Source organism: Dipteris shenzhenensis, chromosome 1 (assembly GCF_047967505.1).
Source record: "Dipteris shenzhenensis isolate YYH24624 ecotype China chromosome 1, Dip_SZ_1.0, whole genome shotgun sequence".
In the NCBI taxonomy this organism is placed as follows: domain Eukaryota; kingdom Viridiplantae; phylum Streptophyta; class Polypodiopsida; order Gleicheniales; family Dipteridaceae; genus Dipteris; species Dipteris shenzhenensis.
The window spans coordinates 53,939,304-53,966,438 of record NC_141596.1 but is presented as its reverse complement, the minus strand read 5'-3'; the positions used below and the strand labels follow the sequence as shown (position 1 = coordinate 53,966,438).

General features: G+C 44.1%; 1 protein-coding gene across 4 annotated transcripts; it reads right to left on the bottom strand.

Annotated features, from left to right (window-relative positions):
- On the bottom strand, nucleotides 1-25,790 carry LOC147906042 (heterogeneous nuclear ribonucleoprotein Q-like). Of its 4 annotated transcripts, none has more exons than XM_087376153.1 (9): nucleotides 25,670-25,790; nucleotides 23,328-23,916; nucleotides 23,075-23,191; nucleotides 22,847-22,987; nucleotides 1,615-1,791; nucleotides 952-1,159; nucleotides 685-863; nucleotides 497-582; nucleotides 1-387 (listed from the first exon to the last, which is right to left on the bottom strand). In XM_087376153.1, exons 2-9 carry the CDS (start codon nucleotides 23,817-23,819, stop codon nucleotides 255-257), a joined length of 1,533 nt encoding a protein of 510 aa, XP_087232279.1. In that variant the 5' UTR covers nucleotides 23,820-23,916; nucleotides 25,670-25,790; the 3' UTR covers nucleotides 1-254. The 4 variants fall into 4 exon arrangements, with proteins under 4 accessions (XP_087232279.1, XP_087232306.1, XP_087232288.1 ...); XM_087376180.1 differs by having other exon boundaries at nucleotides 23,328-23,875; XM_087376162.1 differs by having other exon boundaries at nucleotides 23,328-24,092; nucleotides 25,670-25,785.
- Nucleotides 25,791-27,135: the final 1,345 nt, after the last annotated feature.

Sequence of the window (27,135 nt, the reverse complement as noted above, 5' to 3'; positions counted from 1 at the left end):
TTGAACCTCAAAAACTAATTCATTGATTTGTATTATACTTGAGAAAGAGTGTAATGATTATGAGCTGCCACTGGCAATTTCAACACACTTTGTGTTTCGTGGAGTGCTGTGAAAATTCAAAACAATAAGACTACCATTAAACTAACAGCCAACTGCAGCTTTCCTTTCCTGAGAAATCATAGTGAGAGAGTAGGCAACAAATTGTACAACCTGACTGTAGCAAGCATGTATTAGCATTGACAGCAATCTGAAAACTAGTAAGGACGATAGCGTCGACTACTCCCACTACTAGCATTGCCCCCTCCACCCTGCCTGCTGCTAGCTGCACCATGACCAGCTCTGCCAGCTCTATATGGAGCAGATCCTCCTTGTGCACCAGGTTCTTGCCTGCATGCCCGTAACAAGCCGTTTAAATCGTGTTACAAATCACACAGTTGATTAACGTATATATTACATAGCTAAAAAGAAGTCTGAACATGTGAGATATTTGACGTACAGCACATAGCCCACTCTGCCATCAGGAAGAATCATGGGGACCATAGTCATGCCCGCAGGTGCTGGACCTCTTCCATAAATGACAGGCTGGTACAACCATTAACAGTTATTGGGAAAATTATTAAGATAATCTACTGTTTCAGCTCGAAGAGACAATATAGAACAATAAGCTTCTCATGGACGACTCACCTGGTTATAACCTCTTGAGCCATATGAGCCTACACCTCCATATAGACCTGCACCAGAATATCCATAGCCAAACCTACCTTGGTGCTGTGGGAGCAAACCAGCCCTTTGAGATGTGTAAGGGTAATCTGAGGCTTTCCTTTCTGTGGGTGGCTTGGCCAGACTAGCCTCTAGAACCCTTCCTACAAAAGAGTACAACACAAAAGCACTGTTAAGGTGGTAACATAGAACTGTTTCACATAATCGGAAAGTAAGGCACAAAATGCATACCTTCTAATTCATACTTCTCTGTTTTCTCTATTGCCTTCAAGGCACTACTCCGTTCACTAAAATGAATAAATCCAAAGTCCCTCTGGGGTTGTCCTGGTTTTGACGCTGGTAAGACAACTTTTGTTATCTCACCATGATGTTCAAACAGCTTCCGCAATTGCTCTTGGGTAACCCCATCTGGAAGATTTTTAACATACACCACCTTCACCTGCAAGCGAGTGCCAGATTTAACACGTGTTTTTGTCTGTTTTAAGTCCATAGCAGGTCTTTGATGTTTATAAAAGAAGGGATCTCTCTCTCCTTGCATGTGTTTTTTTCTTTTTTACGTCATAGAGCATAGTAGGTGTCTATCATAGCACGTTCAATAATGTGCACAATCAACGTATGCACATACATCAGAGACTTATTGGTAAGCATTGGGATTTTCATGACTTGCTTTACTTATGTTGGACACCTTTCTTTGGTAGTGATTCAAGCAAGGAATTAAAACCATGTCAGCCTTGCCCATTTGGATGGGTAGTACATAGGAAATGATGTAGCCCCACTTCCTCCCCGGTGCATATATCCACTCTTTAAATTGGAAGGTTAAAATATGTATCTTTGAACACAACTAAAGTAAGAATTTTCCAGACTGCTATTACCCAAAACAGATGTGATAAGTACCTGGGACAATGCAGCACTGTCTGTGGAGCCTCGAGGATCAGCCCAGCTAACAGTGGGTGAATTGGAACCCAACTTGAAATTTTGGGCTGTCATGTTCTTCCTTGCATTCTCAGCACAAGCATGATTATAGTAATCCACAAAAGCAAAACCGCGATTTCTAGTGGGATTTTGAGGATCCTGCAAAGACAAAAAATAAATAATTGTCTATTGAGCAGTTCCCCTAATTAAAACCTCCACGTGAATTACAGGAACATAACCGATTCGATGAGAAATACAAAGTTGGACAATCTTCTAAATACAAGAACACAAGATAAATCATTTCATGGAAATGAGAAGTTGGATAATGATTTATATACAAGAACACCAAGATTTGCCACCACAATTCATAAGCAACTAAATAAGCATCATCTGAGTTAAATCATCAGAAGTACTTATAATAAAGGCCAAAATTCGGCCAGGTTAGTACGAGATACGACTAATTTGGCTAGGTTCCTTCGGACATAGAAAGGCACAATTTGAACACATTGAAGGACAGTATAAGTATACCTTTCACTCATCATACCACAGATATGATGTGACCTTATTACAGTCACCTTGAACTATTTCAGTCCCTCTTGCCTGTGACTTCAACCTCCACCTGTGCACCCTCCCTTGCACACCTCTCTCTCTCTCTCTCTCTCTCTCTCTCTCTCTCTCTCTCTAATCACATCTATGCCTGGATATCAGATCAGCTTGTACCACTTTCTTCCCCCATACGTCTATCCCTCAACTTTGCAGCTTCACTGCACTTCCGTAGACTTAGTCTCCATGCCGTGATCTCTCCACCTTGCTGCCCTGGATGTCAGCCTAGGTGGGCAGCTTCCTGGCAGCTATGTCTTCAGGTCCTGAGCCACCTCTCTTGGACTTGTGGAAGCCCTTTTGGATGGCCCTCTCCTGCTCCAATGTGCTCTTGGACAGCTGCTCCAGATGATATCTTATGAGGTCCCTTTTATAGGGCCAAATGCCCCTCCATAAAACCAGCCAGTCAGCCCTAAATGGGCCGACTTTTGCTGGCATTACAACCGACCAGGGCCCAGCCCCTTGGTCTGTAAGAGCCGACCAGCCCTCTTACTGCCCTACCAGCCCTGCCTGGCCACGTGGCACACAGCCACTGGCCCAGGCACATAACCGCCCCAAACTGGGGCATGTTGCAGGCCTGAGACCTGGCCCATTCCATTGCTTCCAAGCTCCTCCTGTTCCACCTGTTTCAGGCCATTGCCATGCCCTGGATACTATGCTGCATCTCCGTAGAGTACACTGCAGCACCCTGTACCTGTCCATACAGATGCTGACATCATCCCTGCTGTCATCACGATGTTCCAGCCTGTGATCGAGGTTATGCCACATGAGAAAGCCTTCCCTCAAAGATAGATTTCCACAAGGGTAGACTGAATGTGCCCACTAATCCAACAGCGCACATGGACACTCTATCATGAGTAGACCTTAAAGAGCAGGATGGCAATTCTTGATGGTGAGCTTACCAACTCTCTCTCTCTCTCTCTCTCTCTCTCTCTCTCTCTCTCTCTCTTGCCAACTCTCTCTCTCTCTCTCTCTCTCTCTCTGGCAAGATCTCTAGCACCCTGACAGGTGAAAATCAGCAAAAGCAACCCTGGAAAACCTGCTGGAGAAAATCACCGACCTTGGAAGCCTGTCTTCTGACCCTAGAGTGGATCTAGAACAACGAAATTAGGTCTGGCAAGTGTGACTCGGAACCTCCAAACTGCCTGGAAAATTACGATTTTGATAGGCTCCTGATCTGGAAAGCTCCTGGAACAAGTTTGGGCCTCTCGGAAGGCATGAATAATCGGCATGCAGCAAAAACGAACTGATCTGGAGACTCTTGGCACAAAAACAAGTTTCGTTTTTTAACTTTAGGCAGCCCACCACAGCCCACTGATTGCCCTGGTAGTCAAAAATCAGCAAGGCCATGTGATAGAATAGCCCTAGAGCACTTCCCAGCCTGTGACTTGCCTCTCCCTATTCTTTTATGGTCCAAAAACAAGCCTCAAAGCAAATTTTGACTTTTTGCCTTGTCCCACAAGCCAGCTTGCCAAACTGGCACCTGAAGCTATTTTTAGCTAAATGAATTTTTACTCCTCTCTAACCTTCGGTCCCTTGCCTTGGCCCATGGAATTAATTGCACTGAAGTGTCTTTTGAGCTGTTTTAATCAGCTGGAGGCTAGGGCAATCACCGTAAATTCCTAAAGCTTAGAAATTCACGTCCCCGTGACAAACCCCCCTTTTGATACATTGCAAAAGTCCCCGCTTGCACAAAACTTTTTGCTTTGTTCCATCAAAACCCGCAGCAAAAGTTTCAAACCAAGTGGAAGCTTGTAGCCTCGATTAATCAAGAACACAACCAAGCATCATTCCAAAAATGGCTATATGCTCAGACAGACAAGATCCTCCGTATGGCCATCCCGCAAGACCCACATAGGACATCCCGTAGGACCCATAGCATGAGGTACATCAAGAGCATATGCAAGCACTCAATGCATGCAAACAAGCACTTCTCAAGATGATTTACCCACTATATGGCCATCCATCTGGACTCAACTTTTGGTACATCATGAGTACACACAAAAACACTTCATGCATGCAGACCAAGCATCCCATGCATATACCTAGATGAATCCAGGAACAATCCCAAACTCATCCTCTAAAAACATCCCATGCATATTTCTCACACATGTTCCTTTCAATTATTTACCCACTTCATCTTATGGCTATATGGGACTGTCCAAATCTATCTTGGCAGCTGTAAAAGAGTCCTCACAAGAAAGAAACTGTCCATAATCTGTGGTATATAAGGAACATATCACACAAGTTCACAATCCAAACCACACATATTCACAAGAATATCATAGAAAGTGAACCAACCAGTTTGGCATCAAGTGCCATCAGAATCATGTGACAGTGACCGCAATTTACCACTTCCTATTTTTGTTCTAGCAAGTAGGCCATCTTGCTTCTTGATGATAGCAATGACCGCACTATGCTATCTTGTCTCGGATTTAGGGATACTCCCTCTAATGAACTATCATGTACCACAGGCCTCACCCCCTTGAGAAAGTTGGTGATGCCCTGGCAATGGAACCACTATAACCGGCCTTCGGGAACTCCAAAGGGCGGTGAACAATTATTAACCAGGAAATACCATATTTACAACCACTTAGAACTTTCCACAACAAACCAAAATCAACTTAGAACACAACACCCAAGAGCTAGATCGCCCCCGTCTTACATCGGAAACCAAATTGGCCCTAACTTAGCGCCCCTTTCGGTATTTCTTTATATTCAAATACAAGAAAGCACAAACCAAAATCAACTTAGAACACAACACCCAAGAGCTAGATCGCCCCCGTCTTACACCGGAAACCAAATTGGCCCTAACTTAGCGCCCCTTTCGGTATTTCTTTATCTTTTATTCAGAAGGCATTCAAATACAAGAAAGCACCACACTACGTTAACCCACAGATAGCCAACTGAATAATCCGTTCACAAGCACTTTCGTCCTACTATGCAATAACTGAAAAGGCATCATAGTCCAGTGCAACATTCCATAGCGGCCCTTCTTCCGAATCTGGCCGAGGGCTCTAGCCTGGCAACTTTGATACCCACTAGGGGAGTCCAGCTCAATCTATCTTGGTTGCTCTGAATACCCGTCAAGGGAGTCCTAGCAACAGATGATGGTGTTTGTACCTTACATATTCAGCTATTAGATTTCACTGCGATATGCTTCTATATACCTAGATGAATCCAAGAAGAGCATAGCAGGGACTAGCTACTATGACATCCCCACTGACGTTATCAGCGCCCAACAGTGGGTGTAGACCATAGTATAAAAATATGCTCTCACACATACAAATCCACACACCCACACATACTTGAGCATCCATTTATACAAAGTCTTCGTACTGAGTTTCTGTCGGCACTCCGGAGGTGAAGGGCAAACTCAACCATGACAAAGGCTAGCACTAAAGGAGAAGGCTAATCAAAAGGTAGTCCAAAATCTCTTCATTCAAGCTACAACTTCTTGTGAAGTCTATCATTTTAGTCTCTCCCCAACGAGCATCTAGATCTAAATCTAGCTCATAGGGCAACGCACCATTTAAGATAGAAAGAATTATCACAATACCAACAAGCTGCAACTTGGACGAAAACTTCACAAGGTGAAATTCGCATGTCCGCTAATACAGCAGAAGCATATACCTAGATGAATCAAGGAACATTCCCAAACTCATCCTCTAAAAACACAACATAGTGCAGTTTCAATCTCATGATAGTCACTTGCTAGAACTATGCCGAGGCCGATTGATGCCAAAGGCTATGCAAGCCTATAAAAGAAGACACCAAACATTTGAGGAGAATACAATCAAGCCAATGCCTGTGATGCGGTCCAGCCATGTTTTGCCACTCTCTGGCATGTAGCCAAACCATGCTTCAAAGCCATGGATGATGCCTTTGGATGCAGGACAAAAATATGGTTGTTATCAAGTGATTCCATCTGCAAAATACTAAAGGATGTGGGGGGGACAGATGTTCTAATGAAAATAGCAGCTTAAATGGCTATGAATAGCAAGAACCAAACGTTGTCATTTCAGGAGCACCCAAGGGCATTACGAAAATACCTCCTAGCTTGCAATGCACACGCTTGATGGCACAAGCGCTAAATTCATGGATGCCTCGTCAGTGATGCTTCAGAGCATGACCCAAGCCAAGGCAGTGACGTAGATGGGCCAGCAAATCTGCCAACGAATTTGTGAAAAGATCAGATGGGTTATGCACATGGAGATGAGAAAGCAGCCCATGCTTCCTCATATGCAGAAGGACAACAGGGATGGTAAGGATACTGATTCAATGTATCACAAGAGGGACAATGGCCCCAATTCTAGGGGACCTAGGAAAGATCTCTTGCTAGCAAGGATGATACTCCTACGTTGACCAGCCACCAAGTCCATTCTGTGTGACAGCCTATCCCTTGGTTGAGGGTGATTCCCATGGACAACAGGAGATTCTGGCCACTAGCACCGCACACGAGCTTGTCACCCGTTGACATGGAAAAGCACGATGCATTGATCAAACTTGGTGGGTTTGGGATGCATGCCTATTTAAATAATACACTCAAGAAGACTCCTAGACTCCCACAAGGTTTTCAAAGACAAGCCTACATCAAAGGGCAATCAAATTCAGCTGCTCAGCTTACATGTCATGCTCATGAAGGACACAGCAGAGATGCATGTATTTGGGACTTAACTTAATGGTGGGCGTTGGCATTGGAAACCAGGCCAAGCATGCAGATTTCAGGGATAATAGCAGATTGCAGAGCCTAAATCTGATTCTGATATATCATGACCACTGCCAATGACAAAAGCAGCATCCACACCATTCAACCTGAAAATAACAGTGAAGACAATGGAAAGCAAAAGGAAGATGGCTATTATGACACTTTAACAATAGAATCTGAAAATGACAGCAAAAATTATGAAGACAATGGACAGCAAAATTTAGATGGCTGTTATGACAGTTCAGAAAATGGGCATAATAATACTGTTGGCAAGCAGACCTTGCACCACCATATGGGTCTGAACAGTTATTGTTCCCATCGGTACATTGATGCACAGCAGCAAAGTAATACATATATGCAAGATGATGAGAAAGATGCACATGGAAGTGATATTGAAGGAGACCAAGGTAAGGCTACGGTTGGGGATGAGGAGAACTTACCACAACAGAAGTTGAGGATCGTGAAGGACAAGGGCAATCAGCTTCTTTCAAGGAGGGTGATCTTATAGGGCACGATAATGGTACATCATGTTTGTAGAGCACCAAGGTACACTAACATGGGGATTTACTGCAAGCCCACACAGGTGCACGGTGGGGAACAGGTAGAGTATTTATTATACAACCAGCCAAATCCTTCCATCTTTGGGAAGCTTATTAGTGAGCAGCCCACTATGATCTTTGCCCATGGAAAATTTCAGCCAGAGACTTCCACCAGTGACTCTTCCAAGGGGCTATATCCTTGAGTTACATGCAAGGGATAGAGGACGGTCTTCTCTACTGTCATTTGGCACATCCCAGCCTCGTGTGGATGCTTTGTTTCACCACAATGCCTATGAGAGGAGTTGACCGCGATCTGCCGCGATCTGAATCAGACAGGAGACTCTACATAGAGTCTAGATCACCTCAAATGCAGCCTAGACAGCGAATGCAGCTTGGACAAATTTATGTGGAAAGATGCTATATGCCCAATACACACATAGGTTTGCGGGGCGAGTGGGACAGTGATGTTGCCTTGTCAAATCTGCACCATGCTTACATGGTCCTATTATCTGAGGTCAGAGAGAAAGTTTGTTTCTTACATTATGGCAGGGGCCTGGTTGGACTAGTATGTGGTAGACAATTAAAAGAGATTTTGATAGAGCACAGATTCAAAGGAAAAACCCCAAATCCTAATGAGAAAGAATGGCTCTCAGCTTTCGAAGGATGTTTTCGAATCATATCCAATGGATGATGAGGGCAAGATTCCTTATGATGGCCCACATCTGGTTAGAGATGAGTACTTCATCTTGGAAGTACTATACATTGGGCAGCTTTCAAAGACTTCATGGGTGTCATGGTTAGAAGGAAATCACAACGGTCCAACCCAAGGCTGACAGCCTTCCATGTGAGGACTGAAAATCCTTGGATGTCGAGGAAGCACGAGAACTACTAGGACTGTTTGAGCACAATAATAGCATCATGATGAAGATGATTTTCCGTTCTTGGCATTTGGGCAGGCAAGCACTGCTGCAGCCATTGTGCCCCCAACAAATATTGAGAAAGCAAAGATGCTTCTGGAGCTGTTGGAGCCTAAATACAGCAGTTACAATGACAATGATTTTCAATTCTTAGCATTTGGGCGAGCACAGATAAAAATGCAATGCAACAACAGCTCATCAAAGCTGCCTCGCAAGGGATATGGCAAAACTTTAACAATGAATGCTTCGGACCTGGGGAAAAGTGGAAGCAAGGCACAAAGAGGTCCATAAAATAACTGCCTTGGGGACAGCCAATCTCTATGTGATTTTGGAGCTTCTTCATGATGAGTGTGCTAGGTGGGATCAGCACTTACATGACCCCGTTGACGCTACAGCTCATGGGAAAAAGAACTATCTTACTTTTCCATTTGAGCTGGGTCGCATGCATTCTTTTTGCAGCAGCAAGGAGCCTTTGTTTCCAGCCACCACTTGCAATTTTGAGGGCAAAATTATTTTTGGTGGGGAAGGTTTGTAATTAAGGCCAAAACTAGCCTAAGTTCGTGTGGGTTACGTCTAAGTAGTGAAGGGACTATATAAAGCGCATCTCAAACCCATTGTACTCACTTTGATGTGACATCTAATCCGATCTACTCTCCCTCCTCCGACTTGCAGTCCCCCTTCCCCCCCCTTCTCTCTCTCTCTCTCGCTCTCTCTCTCTCTCTCTCGCTTGCTAGATGCCTAGGAGTCTAGCCAAGGGTGGCCACTTGCCTCACCTAGCTTGGATGATGTCCAAATGACCTTGATCTTTAGCAGAAGGCAGGTTTGATGAGTGAACTTCCACTAATCTGCAAGGCCTGCTTAGGGCAAGAACATCGAGAAGAAGGCCACATCCACCGATAACTGATTTCTACTCATTCATTCGCAAGATCATGCTACGTCCATACCTTCACTGATAATTTCAGCCACGTGATTTGGAGTTACTCCCTGGCTAAGAAGTCCCAATCCCTTTAGAAGTTTAAGAAATAGAGAGCCAATGTAGAAAAGGAACCACAGAGAGGGGGAGAGTTCACTTCGAACACTTTCGATGTTTTCTATATCAAGAATGGAATCAAGAGACAGTTCACCGCACATCCCAACAAAACCAAGTGGTGGAAAGAAAGAACTGTGTGATAGTAGAGATGTGGTTAACTATGTCGAAGAGGAGACCCATTCCAAGGCCTATTGTGTTGAGGTGATTCATGCAGCCGCACACCCACTGAGAAGCACAGAGACCAAGGCAATCAAAGATAAGATCTCACATTGAGCCAACTATGATAAGAAGCCTATCATTCCCATTTGGAATTTTTGATTCTAAAGCATTTGTTTGTGACATAAAAAATGAGAGAAAGCAGTACGATTCCAAGAGCAAGAGAGGCATATTCATAGGGTATAGCGAGGAGTCAAAAGCATATCGGCTCTTTGACCCACAGACGAATACATATATTAATTAAATATTTATTATTACAATGACGTGTCTTATCTTTAAGACACTTTAGACACTCGTGTCTGAAGCATGTTTAACGTGTCATGTCTTAACGTGTCTTACAACCATGATTTTCACATGTGGAGGCAATTCTAGTTTATATATAACCTCAATATCTTTTTCAAGATCAAAAAGGATCCAGAGTACCTAGAGAATACCTTGCGAGTCCTATCCATAACACCTTTGAATCCTTCAATATTTTAGAATCTTAGCATAGAACCACAATCTATCGTGAGCACTCTTGATAGATTGTCGTGCAGTCACTCATATCCTTGCATATTAGCACGAGACCCTTAGTTGCATCAAGTTGAGTACCTTTCAATCCAACCATTACAAGGGACTTGGGTTGATATCTATACAAAAGCATAACAAACTGACTATCAACCTCGACCTAAGCTTGAGTGTGTGAAAAGCCTCATCAAGCATTTCATTCTAGGAATATAGGATTGTTAGACTTATGTCTATGAAAGTAGTGCATGTGTAGAAGCATACGAGAGAGAGAGAGAGAGAGAGAGGGAGGGAGAGTGTGTGTGTGTGTGCAGCAATAGCAATTGTATATTTGCTAGAATACAACCTCAACCAAGAACATACATGTGAGAAAAGAAGCTCCAAATGACCATCTATGACACACCTTGGGTGTGAGGAGAGGGACCTTTTATAGGCTCCCTTTCCAACCTAGTCGATCAACAAGGGTTGGCCACCAATAGGTCAACTCGACCGGATCAACAAGTCAAGCTGAGCACCTGAGGGTCTGGATCCTCGAAGCACATGTCACCTCGAACAGCAAATGAGATTACCTCGGCTGGAATTTTCCATGCTGCCTTGGAAATAGCTAACTAGTCGGAAGATGAGTGTGACTCCGTGTCCTGGTACTTAGTTTTGCCTTTACTTTTGGACCAGCAATCCTTGGCCATACACCCTCTCCTCCCACATGAATAGCACCTACTCCGCTTTTTCTTGTGCACTGTCGAAAGTTCTTAGACACTACCTTGAATAACCGGTAACTTTCCTTGAAAGATGAGAACAGTTTCCTCCTCTATGAGAAGTCATCAAAGTGGAACTGATTGGTCGTGACCTGGCACCTCAATGCTTGAAAAACCATGTCGTACTCGGGTGGAGGTTGGTGAGGATGAGGGCCACCAACTAAAGAGATGATAGGGCAGCTCCCATTGCCTAAAAATGGTCATGAATGACATTAGCCTGCATTAAGAATGGCTGCATGGTATTTCTTGAGTGGAACTCAAGATTGCATAGCTGTCCCGGCATCGTGACAGCTCACATCACCGAATCTCTTGCATGGAGTGTCACGATCTGTGACGTATTCCTTTCTCTATATCTAGACTTATGGATGGTTTGATGGAGGGACACTTGTGGAAGGGTATGCCCTGAACATCCACAGATAATGTAGAGATTACTATAGCTAATGCTAGAGTTAACTTGCTAAGGGCATCTGCAACTACATTGCGTAGTCCTGGAATGTACTTAATGGTCATGTGAAAGTTGGCCAGAAACTCAACCCAGCGTGCTTGTCGAGCGTTCATGACTGGCTGAGTAAAGATATACTTTAGAGAGTGATGGTCTGTCTTGACCACCGAGTCGGCGCCCATGAGATAACATTTCCAAGAGCGATAAGCATGTACAACGGCAAGAAACTCCTTATCATAAACCGGGTATCGGGTTTGGATATCGGAATGTTTATGGCTGTCAAAAGCAATAACTCTGCCTTCTTGCATCAAGATTGCTCCTGTAGCGATGTCAAAAGCGTCGGTAATGACCTCAAATGGAAGGTTTGGGTCAGCAATAGCCATAACTGGTGTGGTAGTGAGTGCTTGCTTGAGTTGTTGGAAACTATACTCTGTTTTGGGAAGCCATTGAAAAACTGCTGTGCTTTTAAATAATTCGGACATACGAGCTGCGATTTCGAAAAACTGATAGACCTTTGTATGGTAGAAGTTTGCCAATCCGAGAAAAGAGCGGACATCATGAATATTCTTAGGAGTAGGCCAATTTCGGACTACCTGGACCTTCTTGGGATCCACAGAGATGCCTTGAGCTGAAATAACATGTCCCAAATATTCGAGTTGGGTCTTGAAGAACTCACTCTTCTCAATGTTGATGTAGAGAGAATTTGCGCGGAGAACTTCAAAAACTTGGTGAAGATGTTGTTTGTGCTCATGTAGGGATCTGCTGAAAATGAGGATGTCATCGAGGTAAACAATGATGAACTTATCGAGGAAAGGCTTGAAGATGTCGTTCATTAGTGTCATGAATGTGGCCGGGGCATTGTTTAACCCAAAAGGCATGACCAAACATTCATAGTGTCCATACTTTGTTCGAAAAGCTGTCTTGTACTCATCGCCTTCTCGTATGCGAATTTGATGATAACCTGAACGAAGATCAATCTTTAAGAATTGTGTTGTGTGTAGAAGTTGATCGAAGAGGTCATCGATGCGAGGCAATGGATACTTGCTTTTTATAGTGAGCTTGTTGAGGGCTCGGTAGTCGATGCAGAGGCGCATTGACTTATTATTTTTTTCCACAGGTAGTACAGGAGATTTGAAAGGGCTGCGACTGGGCCAAATGTGACCTTTGTCGAGTAGTTCGGTCACCTGTCTTTGGATTTCTTCATTTTGAGTGTAAGAAACCCGATAAGGAGGTTTCGACGGTGAATTACTACCAGGAATAAGTTCGATTGGGTGATCCATTGGTCGTCGAGGTGGTAATTGCTTTGGCAATTCCTGTGGAAAAATATCCACGTAGGGCTGGAAAAAAGGTTGGTTGAGGTATTCAGAAGGATCCTTTGTTGGTGTCTCCTCTACTGCCGTAACCAACAGAAGTGAAGTCTTTACTTGACATTTATAAACCCACTTCTTTACTTGTAGGGCAGAGGCAACTGGGGTTGAAGGAGAGTCCCTAGAACCAGTTAGCTCAATAAGTTTTCCCTGGTGGACAAATTGGATAGTATGGCTGCGAAAACTGATTGATGGATCGTAGTCGTAGAGCCACTGTTGTCCAAGTATGACATCGTACCGAAAAAGAGGCATGATGTTGAAGTTCAACTTGTCCGTATAATGTTGGATGCGAAAATACAAGTTTTTGATCCTGGTGTTGCACAAGAAGGTAGTTCCATTTGCGAGTTCAATCTGATAGTCCATGAGACTAGGGCTGGTGGTCAACCGAAGTTTGTCGACCATAGAACTAGCTAGGAAGTTATGAGAGCAGCCACTGTCGATGAGGATAGTGACCGTTGTTCCACGAATCGATCCTTGAACACAAAGTACTTAAGTGGCCAGGGAAGGTTCGAGGTTGCTGGCAAGGCTCAGGTGGATGGTATTTGCCATTCGAACAGCTTTTCCTTTCTTGTGTTGTGCTGGGGTAGCATCTTCTATTTGGGAAGTGCTAGGTTCCATATTGAAATTTTGCTTTGGGCGCTTGGGACAATCGAACCATCTATGGTCGCCTGTACAGATGGTACAAAGTCCTTTGGTGCTAGAGTTGTTCTTCTTGTCAGTGGTCGCACCTTTATGTTGGGGATGACGGTAATGACTTTGTGAAGAAGAAGAGGCGCGATCCTTGGAGGAGTGCTTTTGTTGGAATCCAGCATACGATTTCTGAGACTTGTGGGGATCTTGAGACTGTCGCTGACCTTGATTACCCGAGTTTTTTCTAAACCTGGGGTTATCTTGAGAGCGAGCCCCTTTGGCCATAGTAGAGTTTTGTGTTCGATTAGCCCTTTGCTTCCCTGTGTTTTGGAAATCAATAATGCGCTCTGCGTAAGCGATAGCGCCAGCTGTGGTGGTGATGTTTGGACATCAATGCGTAACGAGGTATTTAGGCCTGAGATGAAAGCATGAAGGCCATCATCCTCAGTTAAACCATCAATCTCCAGTACCAATGTGATGAGCTGAGAGATGTAGGAAGACAGGGAGCCTGTTTGCTCCAACTGTCGGAGTTTTGAACGTGCTTGGAAGTCCGCATTGGCAGGTATGAACTGCTTACGGAGCACGTGTTCAAAACGTTCCCAGGTTAACACACTTTTGCCATTCAATCTCCAGCACCAATGTGATGAACTGAGAGATGTAGGAAGACAGGGAGCCTGTTTGCTCCAACTGTCGGAGTTTTGAACGTGCTTGGAAGTCCGCATTGGCACGGAGCACGTGTTCAAAACGTTCCCAGGTTAACACACTTTTGCCATTCTTTAAGCGTCGTTGCCACCATAGGAAAGCTGTATCCTTGAGGAGGGAGGCTGCCAAGGCGATCTTTTTGCCTTCAGTGAGGTCAACAGTATCAAAGTACATGCGCAATTTTGCGAGCCATTGGTCAACTGTTCGGCGATTGCATTGACCAGTGTAGGCTTCCGAAAGTTTGATGTCAAGTCTTTTAGTTTTGGAAGCTTGGAGTAAACGGTAGAGGGCACGGAGTTCAGTGTTTTCTACCTCTGGTGGGAATGAGTCCACATAGTCATCTGGTTGCGTCACGTCATCCTCTGTATGTGTGGTACTGCGAGAATCTTGGAGTTTTTGGACTTTTTGGACAAAGTCGGAGATGCTGTCCTGAAGCTGGGAAATTTGAAGTTGCAGTAGTGTTTCGCCTTGTACGTTGACTTCAGGGGTCTTTTTTGGACTTGAGTCTTTGATCTCTGGAGAGGCTGCACGCGAGCGTTGCGACATATCTGAAGTCCCCATGAGAAAAGCACGAACTTGCGCTCTAGTTTGTACCATTTTTGGAAGAAGATTCGGGCTGCTCCCTGAGGTTGCTCATGTTGAAGGGGGCAGGAGAAGCAGGATGGAACCAGCCGTGGAAATCTGGTAAAGGAGGTCCTGTCTGAGGTAACACTGGTGATGCCGAAATGGGTGTTACTGCTCGTGAGAGTACAGGGGTAGGTTGCAGAGTCCACGGATCTGAGAAGGGATAAGGAGCTGCTGTCGAAAGTGGAGGATATCCAAGAGAAGGAGTACCTTCAGAGTGTAAATACCGTCTTGGGAAAGGTACAACCTGTATAGGAGGATATCTAGGAGCTGAAGGAGGTGGAGAGTACCCTAGAGATGCTGAAGGTGAGGGGTAAAACTCTCCAAAAATGGACAGCAAACTCGTGAGGAATATCGGGTTCTGGGTATCTTCGTGTCTCGTGGAACACAACCTGGGCTGTGCTGAGGAAGTAATGTAAGTGAGGTGCCGCATGCAGAAGGTATAGGATGTGGTCCAAATCACTAGGAGGGCACGTGACACAGAAGACCCACGATGCCAAAGCTCCGAAATGGGCTGGTTGTGCAATCTGAACACGATATTGTGTGGTAGATGATGCCTGAGGTGTCCTTGAAATGCCAGGTGAATTACCAGGGGTTTCCATGCTTTAAGGGAGCGTCTTTCATTTGCTGTAATTGGATAATGACAAGAGAATCCTTAAAAGTAGAATGGAAAGAATCCACCTGGCATTGATTTAATGTGCCAATTTGTTGCGTAGAAAAGGCTTACAGATTTCTGTCCGGAGGTCCATGTTGCAGTGGGTGGCGAGGAGCAGATCTGGGCCTGGCTGGTCCAGAACAGCAACAGCGCGCGCTTAACAGGCAGTCTGGATCGCGGTAAAGGGGCTGTACCGCTGCTGATCTGGCAGGTAAGATGGCGAAAAAGAGGGGGCAGACTGCGTATGGCGAAACAGGCTGCTGGTATCCAATTCTGGATCGCGATAGGGGGCTGGCGAACCAGGCTGAGGGCCTCCAAGGGCTGTTTTGCGATAGAAAACTGGCGAACCAGGCTGCGGCTTAGCAAAGGCTGTTTTGCGGCAGCAATGGCAGGGCCTGGCAGGTAACCAGGGCCGCAAACTGGGGAGGGCAGGGCAGCAAACCGGCGAGGGGCAGGGGCTGCATATGGCAAGGAGGCAGGGCAGCAAACCGGCGAGGGCAGGGGCTGCATATGGCGAGGAGGCAGGGCAGCAAACCGCGATAGGGGGCTGGCGAACCAAGCTGAGGGCTTCCAAGGGCTGTTTTGCGATAGAAAACTGGCGAACCAGGCTGCGGCTTAGCAAAGGCTGTTTTGCGGCAGCAATGGCAGGGCCTGGCAGGTAACCAGGGCCGCAAACTGGCGAGGGCAGGGCAGCAAACCGGCGAGGGCAGGGGCTGCATATGACGAGGAGGCAGGGCAGCAAACCGGCGAGGGCAGGAGGGCTGCGTAGGGAGGTGAGCCTGCTTGACAAAAATCTGTACGGGTGTCAAAACGTGCGTCCCTTTTTTCGTTAGTGGCTGCCTATGTTGGGTGGTTGCCCAAAAAATTAAAGGGCGGGTTTATTTGACCCTTGGGTAGTCTAGGGTTAGACCTAAGGTAAGGGGCTGGGTTTTTTTCTTTTTAACCCCTCTAGGTACCCTTTTTATAAGGTGCTTGGTTCCAAAAAGGTGTGCCTATTCGAAGGGGTGTGACCCTTGGAATACGTGCACCTTTTCATGAAGGGGTGTGACCCTGTTTTTTTAAAAGGGGTGTCCCCACATGAAGAGGTGTGTACTTTTTTCCACGATGGGGTGTGTACCTTGGGTGAGGAGTCAAAACTCTTCATCAAAAGGTGTGCCCGATGGTGGAAAAGGTGCGTCCCTTGGTTTTGGGACAGCCCAAGCACATGAAAAGACACAATTTTTGTCGTGTCCATTCACATCAACTCGTGATGTGTGGGAGATGGAGAGGCCATTGATGACTTTAGGCAAGGTTGGCGCTAAAAATTTTTACGCTCATTCTCTCCATCTCTTCCATGCACAATGTGCACGGATATCCTTCTAGCGGAAAAAGATGTATCAGATAGGCGCTAGAAGGTGGGGGGCATTTCCTACAGGCAGGAGTGAAATTTGCTCTGATATCACTGTAAGAAATCCAAGATTTACTATATTTAGAAATGTGCTAAGGAACAGAAAGGAGACTGAAATAGCAGAGAACAAGGAATAATTGTATTGCTTGAGTGTCTATAGTGTATTTCTAGTGTGTGTCATCCATACAATTGGGCCTCTCTTATATAGAGAGTGAAGAGTCACACATGAAAAGGTGTGTACTTCAAAGTGTATGTGCATGAAGAGGTGTGTACCCCTTGTGAAGGGTGTGACCCTTGATGAGAGGGTACATTACAATAGGAGTGTCTCTTCAATAGAATGTCTCTTGTGAAGGGTTGTGCCTCATAGGAAGTGCCCCGTCGAACGAATTCATTCAAAGGAAAGTATTTCAATGATAAAGACTTCAGCACAGCAGTACAAGTTCTTTCAAAAGATCAACCTTCGACTTCCGAACATAAGATTTTCTCATCCTATTCTTATACGGACGACCTTCTGTATTATCAAGATCGCATCTATGTACCACATGACAAGGATGTTCGACGTCTTTTGTTAAAAGAGCATCATGTAGTTCCTTATGCTGCCCATCCAGGCATCAACAAGACTTATAGGTTACTCAGTGCAACATACTACTGGCCTCAGATGAAAAGCGACGTCATCAAAATGGTTACATCTTGCCTATCTTGTCAACAAATGAAAGCAAGCCGACGACTTCCAGCAGGACTTCTTCAGCCTCTTCCAGTTCCAACTAAAAGGTGAGAAAGTATTTCCATGGATTTCATTACAACACTACCACGATCCTCCAGAGGTAACACTCAGATTATGGTAATTGTTGATCGATTGTCCAAAATGGCACACTTTGTTGCTTGCAAAAGCAGTGCACAACAGGCTCCGGACATCGCCAAACTCTTCATACAACACATCTTCCGACACCATGGATTACCCAATATATCATATCCGACAGAGATCCTAAGTTTACCAGTCACTTTTGGATTTCACTATTCGAATCTTTGGGTACAACTCTACTGTTCATTTCAGCCTACCACCCAGAATCAGATGGCCAGACTGAAAGAGTCAACCAAGTTCTCGAAGAAATGCTTCGACATTATATCCAGTCACGCCTAGCAGCTTGGGAAGAGTATCTACCACTCCTTGAGTTTACTTATAATAACTCTTTCCATAGTGCCATCAGCATGACTCCATTTCAAGCAGCTTATGGACACACTCCGATTGTACCAACAAATTTTGTACTTCAACATCAAGTGGCCCTAGCTGATCAACTGGTTCAAGAAATGCAAGACATTCTACTCCAAGTTAGGGATCATATGCGAAAAGCGCAAGAGCGGTATCAACGGTCTGCCAACAAACATAGACGTCACCTGGAATTTGACATTGGTGACATGGTGCTATTATTTGTAGCCCCACATCGCTATAATATGGTTAAGTCTGTGTTTCCTAAGTTGCGACCAAGATACTATGGACCTTTCCGGATCATCAAGAAAAATTCACCTTTAAGTTACAAATTGGAATTACCACCATCATGGGGTAAAATCCATCCGACATTTCATATTTCTTGGCTAAAGACGTACATTCCAGGCGACAAAGCAGTTCCTCCTGCAAGTGATTATGTCCCAAAAATCGAAGACGATTATGTTCTCCTTATTCCTGAGCGTATTCTGGACCATCGACAGCGAGAGACTCGACATCGACTTATCACGGAATTCCCTGTTCTTTGGCGAGATCTCGACGATTCCGACGCTACTTGGCAATCTGATGAAGACTTACAGCAGTACCCTGACATTTTACAACAGTATTTTCAGAATTTACTGTGATATTTTCTACATCAGTTCATTATCTCCACCAGGGTCTTATTTTGAGTGGGAGGGGATGTCACGATCTGTGACGTATTCCTTTCTCTATATCTAGACTTATCGATGGTTTGATGAATGTACACTTGTGGAAGGGTATGCCCTTTCGACGGGACACTTCCTATGAGGCACAACCCTTCACAAGAGACACTCCTATTGTAATGTACCCTCTCATCAAGGGTCACACCCTTCACAAGGGATACACACCTCTTCATGCACATACACTTCGAAGTACACACCTTTTCATGTGTGACTCTTCACTCTCTATATAAGAGAGACCCAATTGTATGGATAACACACACTACAGATACACTACAGACACTCGAGCAATACAATTATTCCTTGTTCTCTGCTATTTCAATCTCCTTTCTGTTCCTTAGCACATTTCTAAATATAGTAAATCTAGGATTTCTTACATGGAGACCCTCCAAGTTAGACCATACCTCGAATACAATAGGGTAAAGGGGCTAGTAAAGAGGAGGGTACCTTGCAAATGTCAGCATCCCCCCTTTTTTGTTCATGGAATGACCCAATAAAGAGGCATGAAAAAGGGAAAATATGCTTAGGTGTCAAGCTCTTATGAAAAGTTAAGTCAGTCTACATGTGGCACAATACTGGCCCAACAATGCCTTTAGTATTGGGTATTTAGGTTTTCCACCAAGTTAAATTTTTTCCATCAAATTTTTTGAAAATTTTAAATTCTCTCCATGCGATGGCCTTACATTTTGAAAAATATATCCATAGGCGCAACCCCTTACACTATGAAAACGATAGGGGTGCACAAGACTGGCCCCTTTACCCTAGTCAGTGTTCATACTGCCAACGAGACCACCTTCATACTAAAGTTGAATGTGCCTTAGAGTCACACTCCTCCCCCCTTGAAGCCCTTGACAAAAGAGGAACAGAACCTACCCACCCTCCTTATCTAATACCTCAGATTTCTACATTCTCTAGCTATCCTTTTGCCCAACTCTATCCCACTGAAGCATTTAACAAAAGAGAAAACCGAGCCACCTTCCTTATCTATATATCTCAAATTTGGGCATTCTCTAGCTATCTTTTTGCCTAACAGTTTGCTAAATCTTTTTAACTCAATCTTGGAGCAATTTTCTACTCTAATGGTTGGTATAGTCTAAGTATTCTTGGAAGAACATGTGCCGATGTTTTTGTCTATTGTTTTACAATTTCTAAGAATTCTTTCTTTGTGATCTCATCCTCTAGTTAAGACCATAGCATTCGTACTACCAAAGAGACCTCCTTCATGATCCTGTGTACTAAAGTTGAATGTGCCTTAAAGTCACGCTCCTCCCCCACTGAAGCCCTACACAGAAGAGGAGCAGAGCCACCCTCCTTATCTAATACCTCAGAGTTCTACATTCTCTTGCTATCCTTTTGCCCAACTCTATCCCACTGAAGCATTTGACAAAAGACACGCATGAGAAAAACCTAGCCACTTTCCTTATCTATATATTTCAAATTTGAGCATTCTCTAGCTGTCCTTCTGCGCAACAGTTCACTAAATCTTTTCAACTCCATCTTGGAGCAATTTTCTACTATAGTGGTTGGTGTAGTCTTCTAAGTATTCTTGGAAGTACATGTGCCGTTGTTTTTGTCTATTTTTTTACAGTTTGTAAGAATTCTTTGTGAATCTCTAAGTGTTTGAAAAGAGTCACCTAGATCAATCCGTTGCATTGGAGGTTCAAGGATTAAGCCTCTATTTCTAACAGATCTGATAATCTTAGTCGAGACAAACACAATTGTCCAAATTAGGATAGGGTGTGTAGAAGCATCTGACCAAGTTCAATGATAGGCGTTTGAGCACTAGGACTGCCAAGAGGCAATGGACTTTACCATGCGGCAATAAAATGACCTTAGACCTACCAATGACGTGGCTTGGTAAGGTGCAAGCCTTACTGCATAGATGGAGAGCTACCTACACTCGACCATTTGGCATACATAATTGCATTCATAACAAATGGCAATTCACACAACTACCCACATCCATTTTGCATGCATGTGTATACCTTCATGACAAAAGGTAGCTCCTAGTAGTGTTGCTTGATACTTTCAAAGCTTTACCTTCTCTCTCCTAAATGAAGATATGCATCCCAAAAATTATGATTGTAAGTCTCGATGGACTCTCTTGGCTCCACGCGTAAGCTCTGCCAAGCAATATGGACTTCGTCAAGGAACTGCTTTGGAGAGACTGCTCATAGAATAGCTTCTTGAAATGCCTCCACTACTTGGGAGCTGTACCATCAACTAGATGCGCACTCCACCAAGCATTGACCATGCCTGTGGATGCACACTCACCATCCTTAACTTGGATGGTTCTTTAAACTTATCCATGCCCAAGGGCACATCCAATTGCCGGATGAATTGCAGTGGTATATTTGTGTGGCCATAAGCTCCATCATAAGTAAGAAACCGAATTGATTTACCTCCTTTAATAAACTTATTAACCTTGTTCTTGGAGTCCTTTTTGCTTCTTCATCATTTTCTTCAATGTGGAGATTCATACGAAGAGGATGAGCATGAAGATGAACTAGGGCTTAGGAATCTTCTTCTACGTTTTCTGCTCCTTTCCCAGCATCGAGATCCACGGCGCTTTCTAGGTGGTTGTTCTAAAGAGAAAGATACAGTGCTAGGGAAACGCCCCATGTATGGGAGATCAGCAATCGCAAGCGACAAAATCTCACGGGTATAGTCCCTCTTTATCCATGGAGTCATTGCTTGGATAATTCTATGCACCTTATGCTATAAGCTTTGCTTATGCTATGCTATTCTTATGTGTTGGTCCCTATGATACATACTAAAGGAGTCTTTTAATTTCTATACTTAGTCTGCTGAACTTACGCTATGCTTATGTGATAACTCTTATGTTATGATATGCACTTTCCTTCCTACGCTTATATTATGCAATCATGCTATGCTTATGTTATGTACTTATCTCATGCTATGCTTATGGTATGCACATATCTTATGTTATTCTATGCTATGGTCCGGCTTATCCTCTTTGAAGATGTGGGGGAACATGTTTGGATAATTGCTCACGCGACCAGCTTCAAAGAGATGTTGAAATTGAAAGATCTTTTTCACCCCTTCAAACTCTTGAATCTTAGCCTTTACTGCCTCTTCATCGAGATCATCATCTGGCTCTTCAAATCTTTCCTTGCTTAGTAGCTTAGTACTTGAGCTTCCATGCATAATTTCCCCGAGTTTCCGAAACGGGGAAACGGAAACGGGCGAGATGGTATTTCAGAGTTTCGGTCACCAGAAGAAACGGTGGAAACAAAGTTTTGGTTTATAAGTTAATAAAATATATTTTATATATATAATTATTATTAATACATATGTCATACAACAAGGCCTGAGAGGACAACAAGGCAAAGAGGAAAGGGCAAGGGCTTGGGAGAGCAAGGACAAGAGGGCAAGGGCTGAGAAGAGCAAGGAGGAGAGGAGAGGTGAGAAGAGTAAAAAGGAGAGGTTGGAGAGGAGAGCAAGGAGGAGAGGAGAGGGCAAGGGCTGAGGAGAGCAAGGAGGAGATGCTGGTGAGGAGAGCAAGGAGGAGGGGCAGCGGGCTGAAAGGGGAGCTGTAGGATGAGAGGAGAGCAAGAGGAGAGGCTGGAGAGGGTTCGAACTCTCTACAAAGTCACCTCTACTATTGAGGCACCAAAAGAGCTTCCACTGTTCACTATGTTGAAGCTGCAGCTTATTCAAATCGATCAACAGGTCAGCACGTGCTGTCAGTTGGCCAACCTGGTCAGTAAGCTAGAGGAGGGCCATTACTGGTTGACCAAGGGGTGCGGACAGGGTGAGCCACAAGAGCATAACAACCCATAACTGCCACGCATGACATTGCAGCCACACATTGAAACTTGGACATCTATACAAGAACAACACAATAAGACCCAACTACGTATGGAGAGACTAAGAAAGCTCAGCAATGACAGAGTAGCAGGACCTCATTTAACAACAACTTTCATGGAGAAGCAAACCCTTCACATAATGTAGGTGGCTGCTGTGAATCTAAAGGCATTCCATGCCAGAAGCACCAAAGTACAAATAATTTGAGGCCAATGTCACCACACACACTTGCTCAAAACTGACCACTCCAAATATTCTGAGCAAACCAAATGCAAGTCAAGACATGTCAATAAACATCGAACAGCAACAAATTTCTGTGTCTCCATGCGACCACAAGTTGAGTGAGTACATAATATCTGAAGTGAGAGCTAAAACAGCAAAGTTTACCTTGAGCAGCTCAATGCTTTCAATTCCTGGCCCCTGACTTTCAAGGACCTTTTCAAGATCCTCTTTGTCCCAGTTTTTGGGAACATTACCAATAAACAGCCTATGCTTTGACTGTGATTGAGAGAAGCGCAATTTCTTCCCCTGCATGAAGAGATCAGAAATGAGAAATAGACTATTTAGATAAACAAGATGCTTCACAAGGCCAACACACAAATGTTAAGATCAGACCTTCAATTCAAAATCATTTAGCGTTTCAATAGCTTTGTCTGCATTCTCCTTGTTTGTAAATGTCACAAATGCATAGCCTTTGTTATCTCCTGTATCCTTGTCACGGAGAAGACGTACCTGCTCACACCAAGCTTCCAAAGGGTCAAAAGTCTAGGTTTAAAAATTTAGAAAAAGACCGCACAGACTGCATAAGGCTCACATCTGAACATAAAAATGCACACTTAAGACCACTACATTATAAGAAATAACTAACCTCATAAATATCACCACATGGAGAGCATAACTCTCTCAAATCATCTTCAGAGGTGTCCTTGGATATACCACCAACAAAAACTTCTGATCCATGGGGAGGTTGCAACAGAAAGCCTTCAGGATCATCCCCACCCTTCTGTTCCATTTTGTCCTTTTCCTCCACTTGCTCGGCTTCCTCTTCCACAGTTGCCTCCTCCTCAACATTGTCAGTCCTCTCCTCATCACCAACATCATCTCTCCTTTCAGCATCACCATTCGAAATGCCTGCTTCATGCTCAACATCAGGCTCATCTGGATAGGCCATGTTATCTTCCTCTGCCATCTCTAGATCAAGACCTTCCTGACCTTCAGGCTTTTCCTCATCCTCAGGCTCTCCTTCTCCATCTCCGTCAACTTCATCGACCATGCCTTCAGGATCATCATCGCCAATATCAAGCTGTTCTTCATAACGATCCTCGTGGGAAACCTCTGGTGAAGTAGCTGGGTCCGACATAGCAACTTTTTCGCAAAACAGCTGTGGGAACCTTCAGTTGCGGGCCTGCAGTGCAGCTGTGGAGGCAGAGACAGGGGCAATTGCAGAGGGAAGAGGACTGAAAGAGAAAGGGAACATGTGAAAGGGCACCAAAAGGTTTTGCAGAGTGAGAATCTTGAAGGCAATGCTGAAAGGGCCATGAGATACACCTTGATGGAGCTAAGCGAATGTATAAAAGGGTAGGATAAATGAAAAACTGAAGTGGACTGAACTATGAGAGGTCTCAAGATACAACTGTGAAGTAAATATGCCATGTGAAGTGAATCAAGAGGATGCCCCACATATGCAACAAGAGAACACACGCATTTCCCAAGTTAAGATTTGAAGCACTTAGCACTTTTAATCATGAAACTCAGGACGGTAGAGCTACAGACACACAAAAATTTGCCATCTGCCAAAAGCATCATATAAAACACACAAAACAGACTAACCTTCCATATTAAAAAACAAACAAACAAAATAGATCCCTTAGCATCAATCAGTATTCCCCACCCAGGCATCCAAAAAAAGACTATCGTTTACAATGGAAATTTAAGCTTTTTTTAAATAACAAGCACACACCTTTTGCCAGTAGTTTTAACGACATGAGCGAGAATATACATGTGAAAACTTTCACAAGTACACAAACAGGTGAATCATTCACTCATTTTGGCATTCAAACACTGGGCAAATGAAGGCAGGACTCTTAGACAGAAAGCTGATGCCGAAGACACAGGACAGACAGCAGGTGGTAAGGAGCAAGGTAGCGTAGAAGTGATAAACGACACAAAGTAGTCGAGACCAATGCCATCGCTGTGGCTGAGCTCTGAAAAAGGAGTTAGAGACTAAGCCACATAATAAGGGAGACATCCTTGTCCAAAAATAGCAATGCTACTTTGACAGTTTGCGTCAATTGGCCACAAGTGAGGGAGACACAATTTCATCCGAAGATGAGTTCACTCTCAGTGAAGACTTTTGTCTACTACCGCACGTCACATCCTATCTACTACGGATGGTTTACTCTTGAGCGAAAACAAAAGAGCAAATAGACAGCTCACACATAAAAACCCATAACGGCCGACGTATACTGTCCCTATGGCTAGAAGCGCTCAACAAGATGACAGATTGGAGTGCAGCTGATGTCTATGAGAGAGTTCAACGAGAATGTAGACAAAATTGAACACTTACACAGCAGCACGGCAACTGAAGAAAAGGTTTTCAGCAGTATTCAGCTAGCCAACAACGGGAATGCCATTCTACCAGAGCTTAATCGGCCCTCAACACCCTTTCACCTAGAACCTGGAGAGATTTTTATAAAACACCTCACTTGTTCTGAAAGTCACAAGACTTGTAGCAACACAGCAAGAATGAAAGGCACAGGAGATATTCTATAAGGGTTTGCAACGGAATCATAAACGACCTAGGAGGAGGACAATCACCTATTTTCCAAAATTGACGATAGTTTTAAAACCCGAGGCGCTCTCTTGCAACTTAAGATTTCTCCACCATTGCAGTATTCAGCGGGAAGTACTCATTTTGGAATGCAAGCCTGAATATTTCAGAGCTATCAAGACTCCGACTGCAACATATCGATCCGTGCGACGACGGACAACTATACTCCGCAAACCTGAATAGAAATTCCGGGGACGAAGAGCGTGGCAATCGCGTGAGAGCAAAAGAGGCATGGAAGGGAAAAAGGAAAAGATATTCAAAGATGGGAGCAGAGGAGGAACGAGGTAACCTAGATCAAAGCAGGAGATCAAAGCAGGAAGCGGAGAAATCGAGAAAGATAAAAATGGCAGGGAGAAGGAAAAAGGAGGGGCGTGGCATACCTGAAAGAGAAGACGGAGGATGTTTGGCTATGGCGATGGCGAGCTTGTTTTTCTTTAAAACTCCTTCCTAAAGCTTGGCTATGGAAGACGATGCATCTTCTCGTTCTGCTGCTGCTTTTCTTGCTGAGCAAACAAACCTTGATAACCCCACCCCTGGTCAATTTTAAATTAGGATTAGGGTTGCTCCTCTAATTCAAGAGGTCAAAACACCACCATCTTTCACTCCATTAGTCTCTTGCAAGCCACCATGCATTCCCATCATAGCCCTGCTGTGCATGGTTGGGGGCGTTGCACATCACTTCATGCACGTAAACTAGATTTGCATGACAGGCAGCCTTTCCATCGTGGAGCATGTAACTACTAACTCATAATTGAAGCTGAGTCCTACTATTTTATCAAAATTTTAAGGAAAAAAGCAAATGAGTAAAATAGTGGACATGAGACGCGACATAGGGTCCGTTAGTACCCGATCCTCCCTGCAAATGTTAGGGGTGGTGATTTATTATTGATTTTGTGATGCTAATATTTTGGAAGCTGAAGTCCAATAAATACATGAGCAAGGCGATACAATAACTGATCCTCATTGCAGTTTACACAATATTGTCACATGGACTACAACCATATGAATAAAGGTGTAGTCATCCTTCAATCTTGCATCCATCTTGGATTTCCTTGCTCCCTTGCATCGATAACATGCATTAAACGAGAGGAATGTTGTAAACAAGAAATTTTGAATGGACGAGTAATTGAAAATATAATTATTATAACCACACAGTGTGGGCAAGGAGACGGTGCGCTTCCTTCCCCAAAGAGTTATAATCTGAGGGAACGGGCCCTTCCTTGGGTGCCGAGATAATGCCGAGTACCTGAATGTCAATAGTCATAATCATAGTCGAACACCGAGAGACAATATCCCGAAAACTTGCCAATGTGAGCCTGACAGGATCCGCATGTGTCCTTGAGCAGGATGATTCCAGCATTCTCAGATCGTTCAATAGACTTTGGATAGCACAAAAATACAAGTATCATTAGAGGAAGTTTGAAGTAGAGCACGTAACATTCTCAGTCTCCACTTAGCCACTCCACTTAGCCAGCGTCATGTGGAAAGTAGGAGATAAAGCCATGGGTTAAGACTTAGCCAAGATTTCAAAAATCAATCCAAGTATGCAAGGTGAATTGATTAGCAATTTAAGAACCAATCAATGCATGTGCCAAGAGGAGCTCCTCTCTATATCCCGCAGCAATGCGTGGATTGCATACTAGTTAGACCAATGTCGGGTTGGTAATTCGTTAGAAGAAAAGGATTCTCTAACTTGTGAACTAATTATAGTCTTTAAATATACATCTAAAACTTGGGATTCTTCCGGCAACTTGTAGCTGTTACATCGTAAAGATTGCTTGTCAACAAATGTCTACCTACAAAGTAATCACAAGAACTTGCGAAACAGCTTCTATCACAATTCTTA

Coding starts and splice junctions, on each gene's coding strand:
- LOC147906042 (XM_087376153.1), bottom strand. CDS start 23,819: ATGTCGGACCCAGCTACTTCACCAGAGGTTTCCCACGAGGATCGTTAT. Junction 22,988..23,074: donor TAAATGATTTTGAATTGAAG/GTCTGATCTTAA, acceptor CTCTTCATGCAG/GGGAAGAAATTGCGCTTCTC. Junction 864..951: donor AGAGAAGTATGAATTAGAAG/GTATGCATTTTG, acceptor ACTCTTTTGTAG/GAAGGGTTCTAGAGGCTAGT.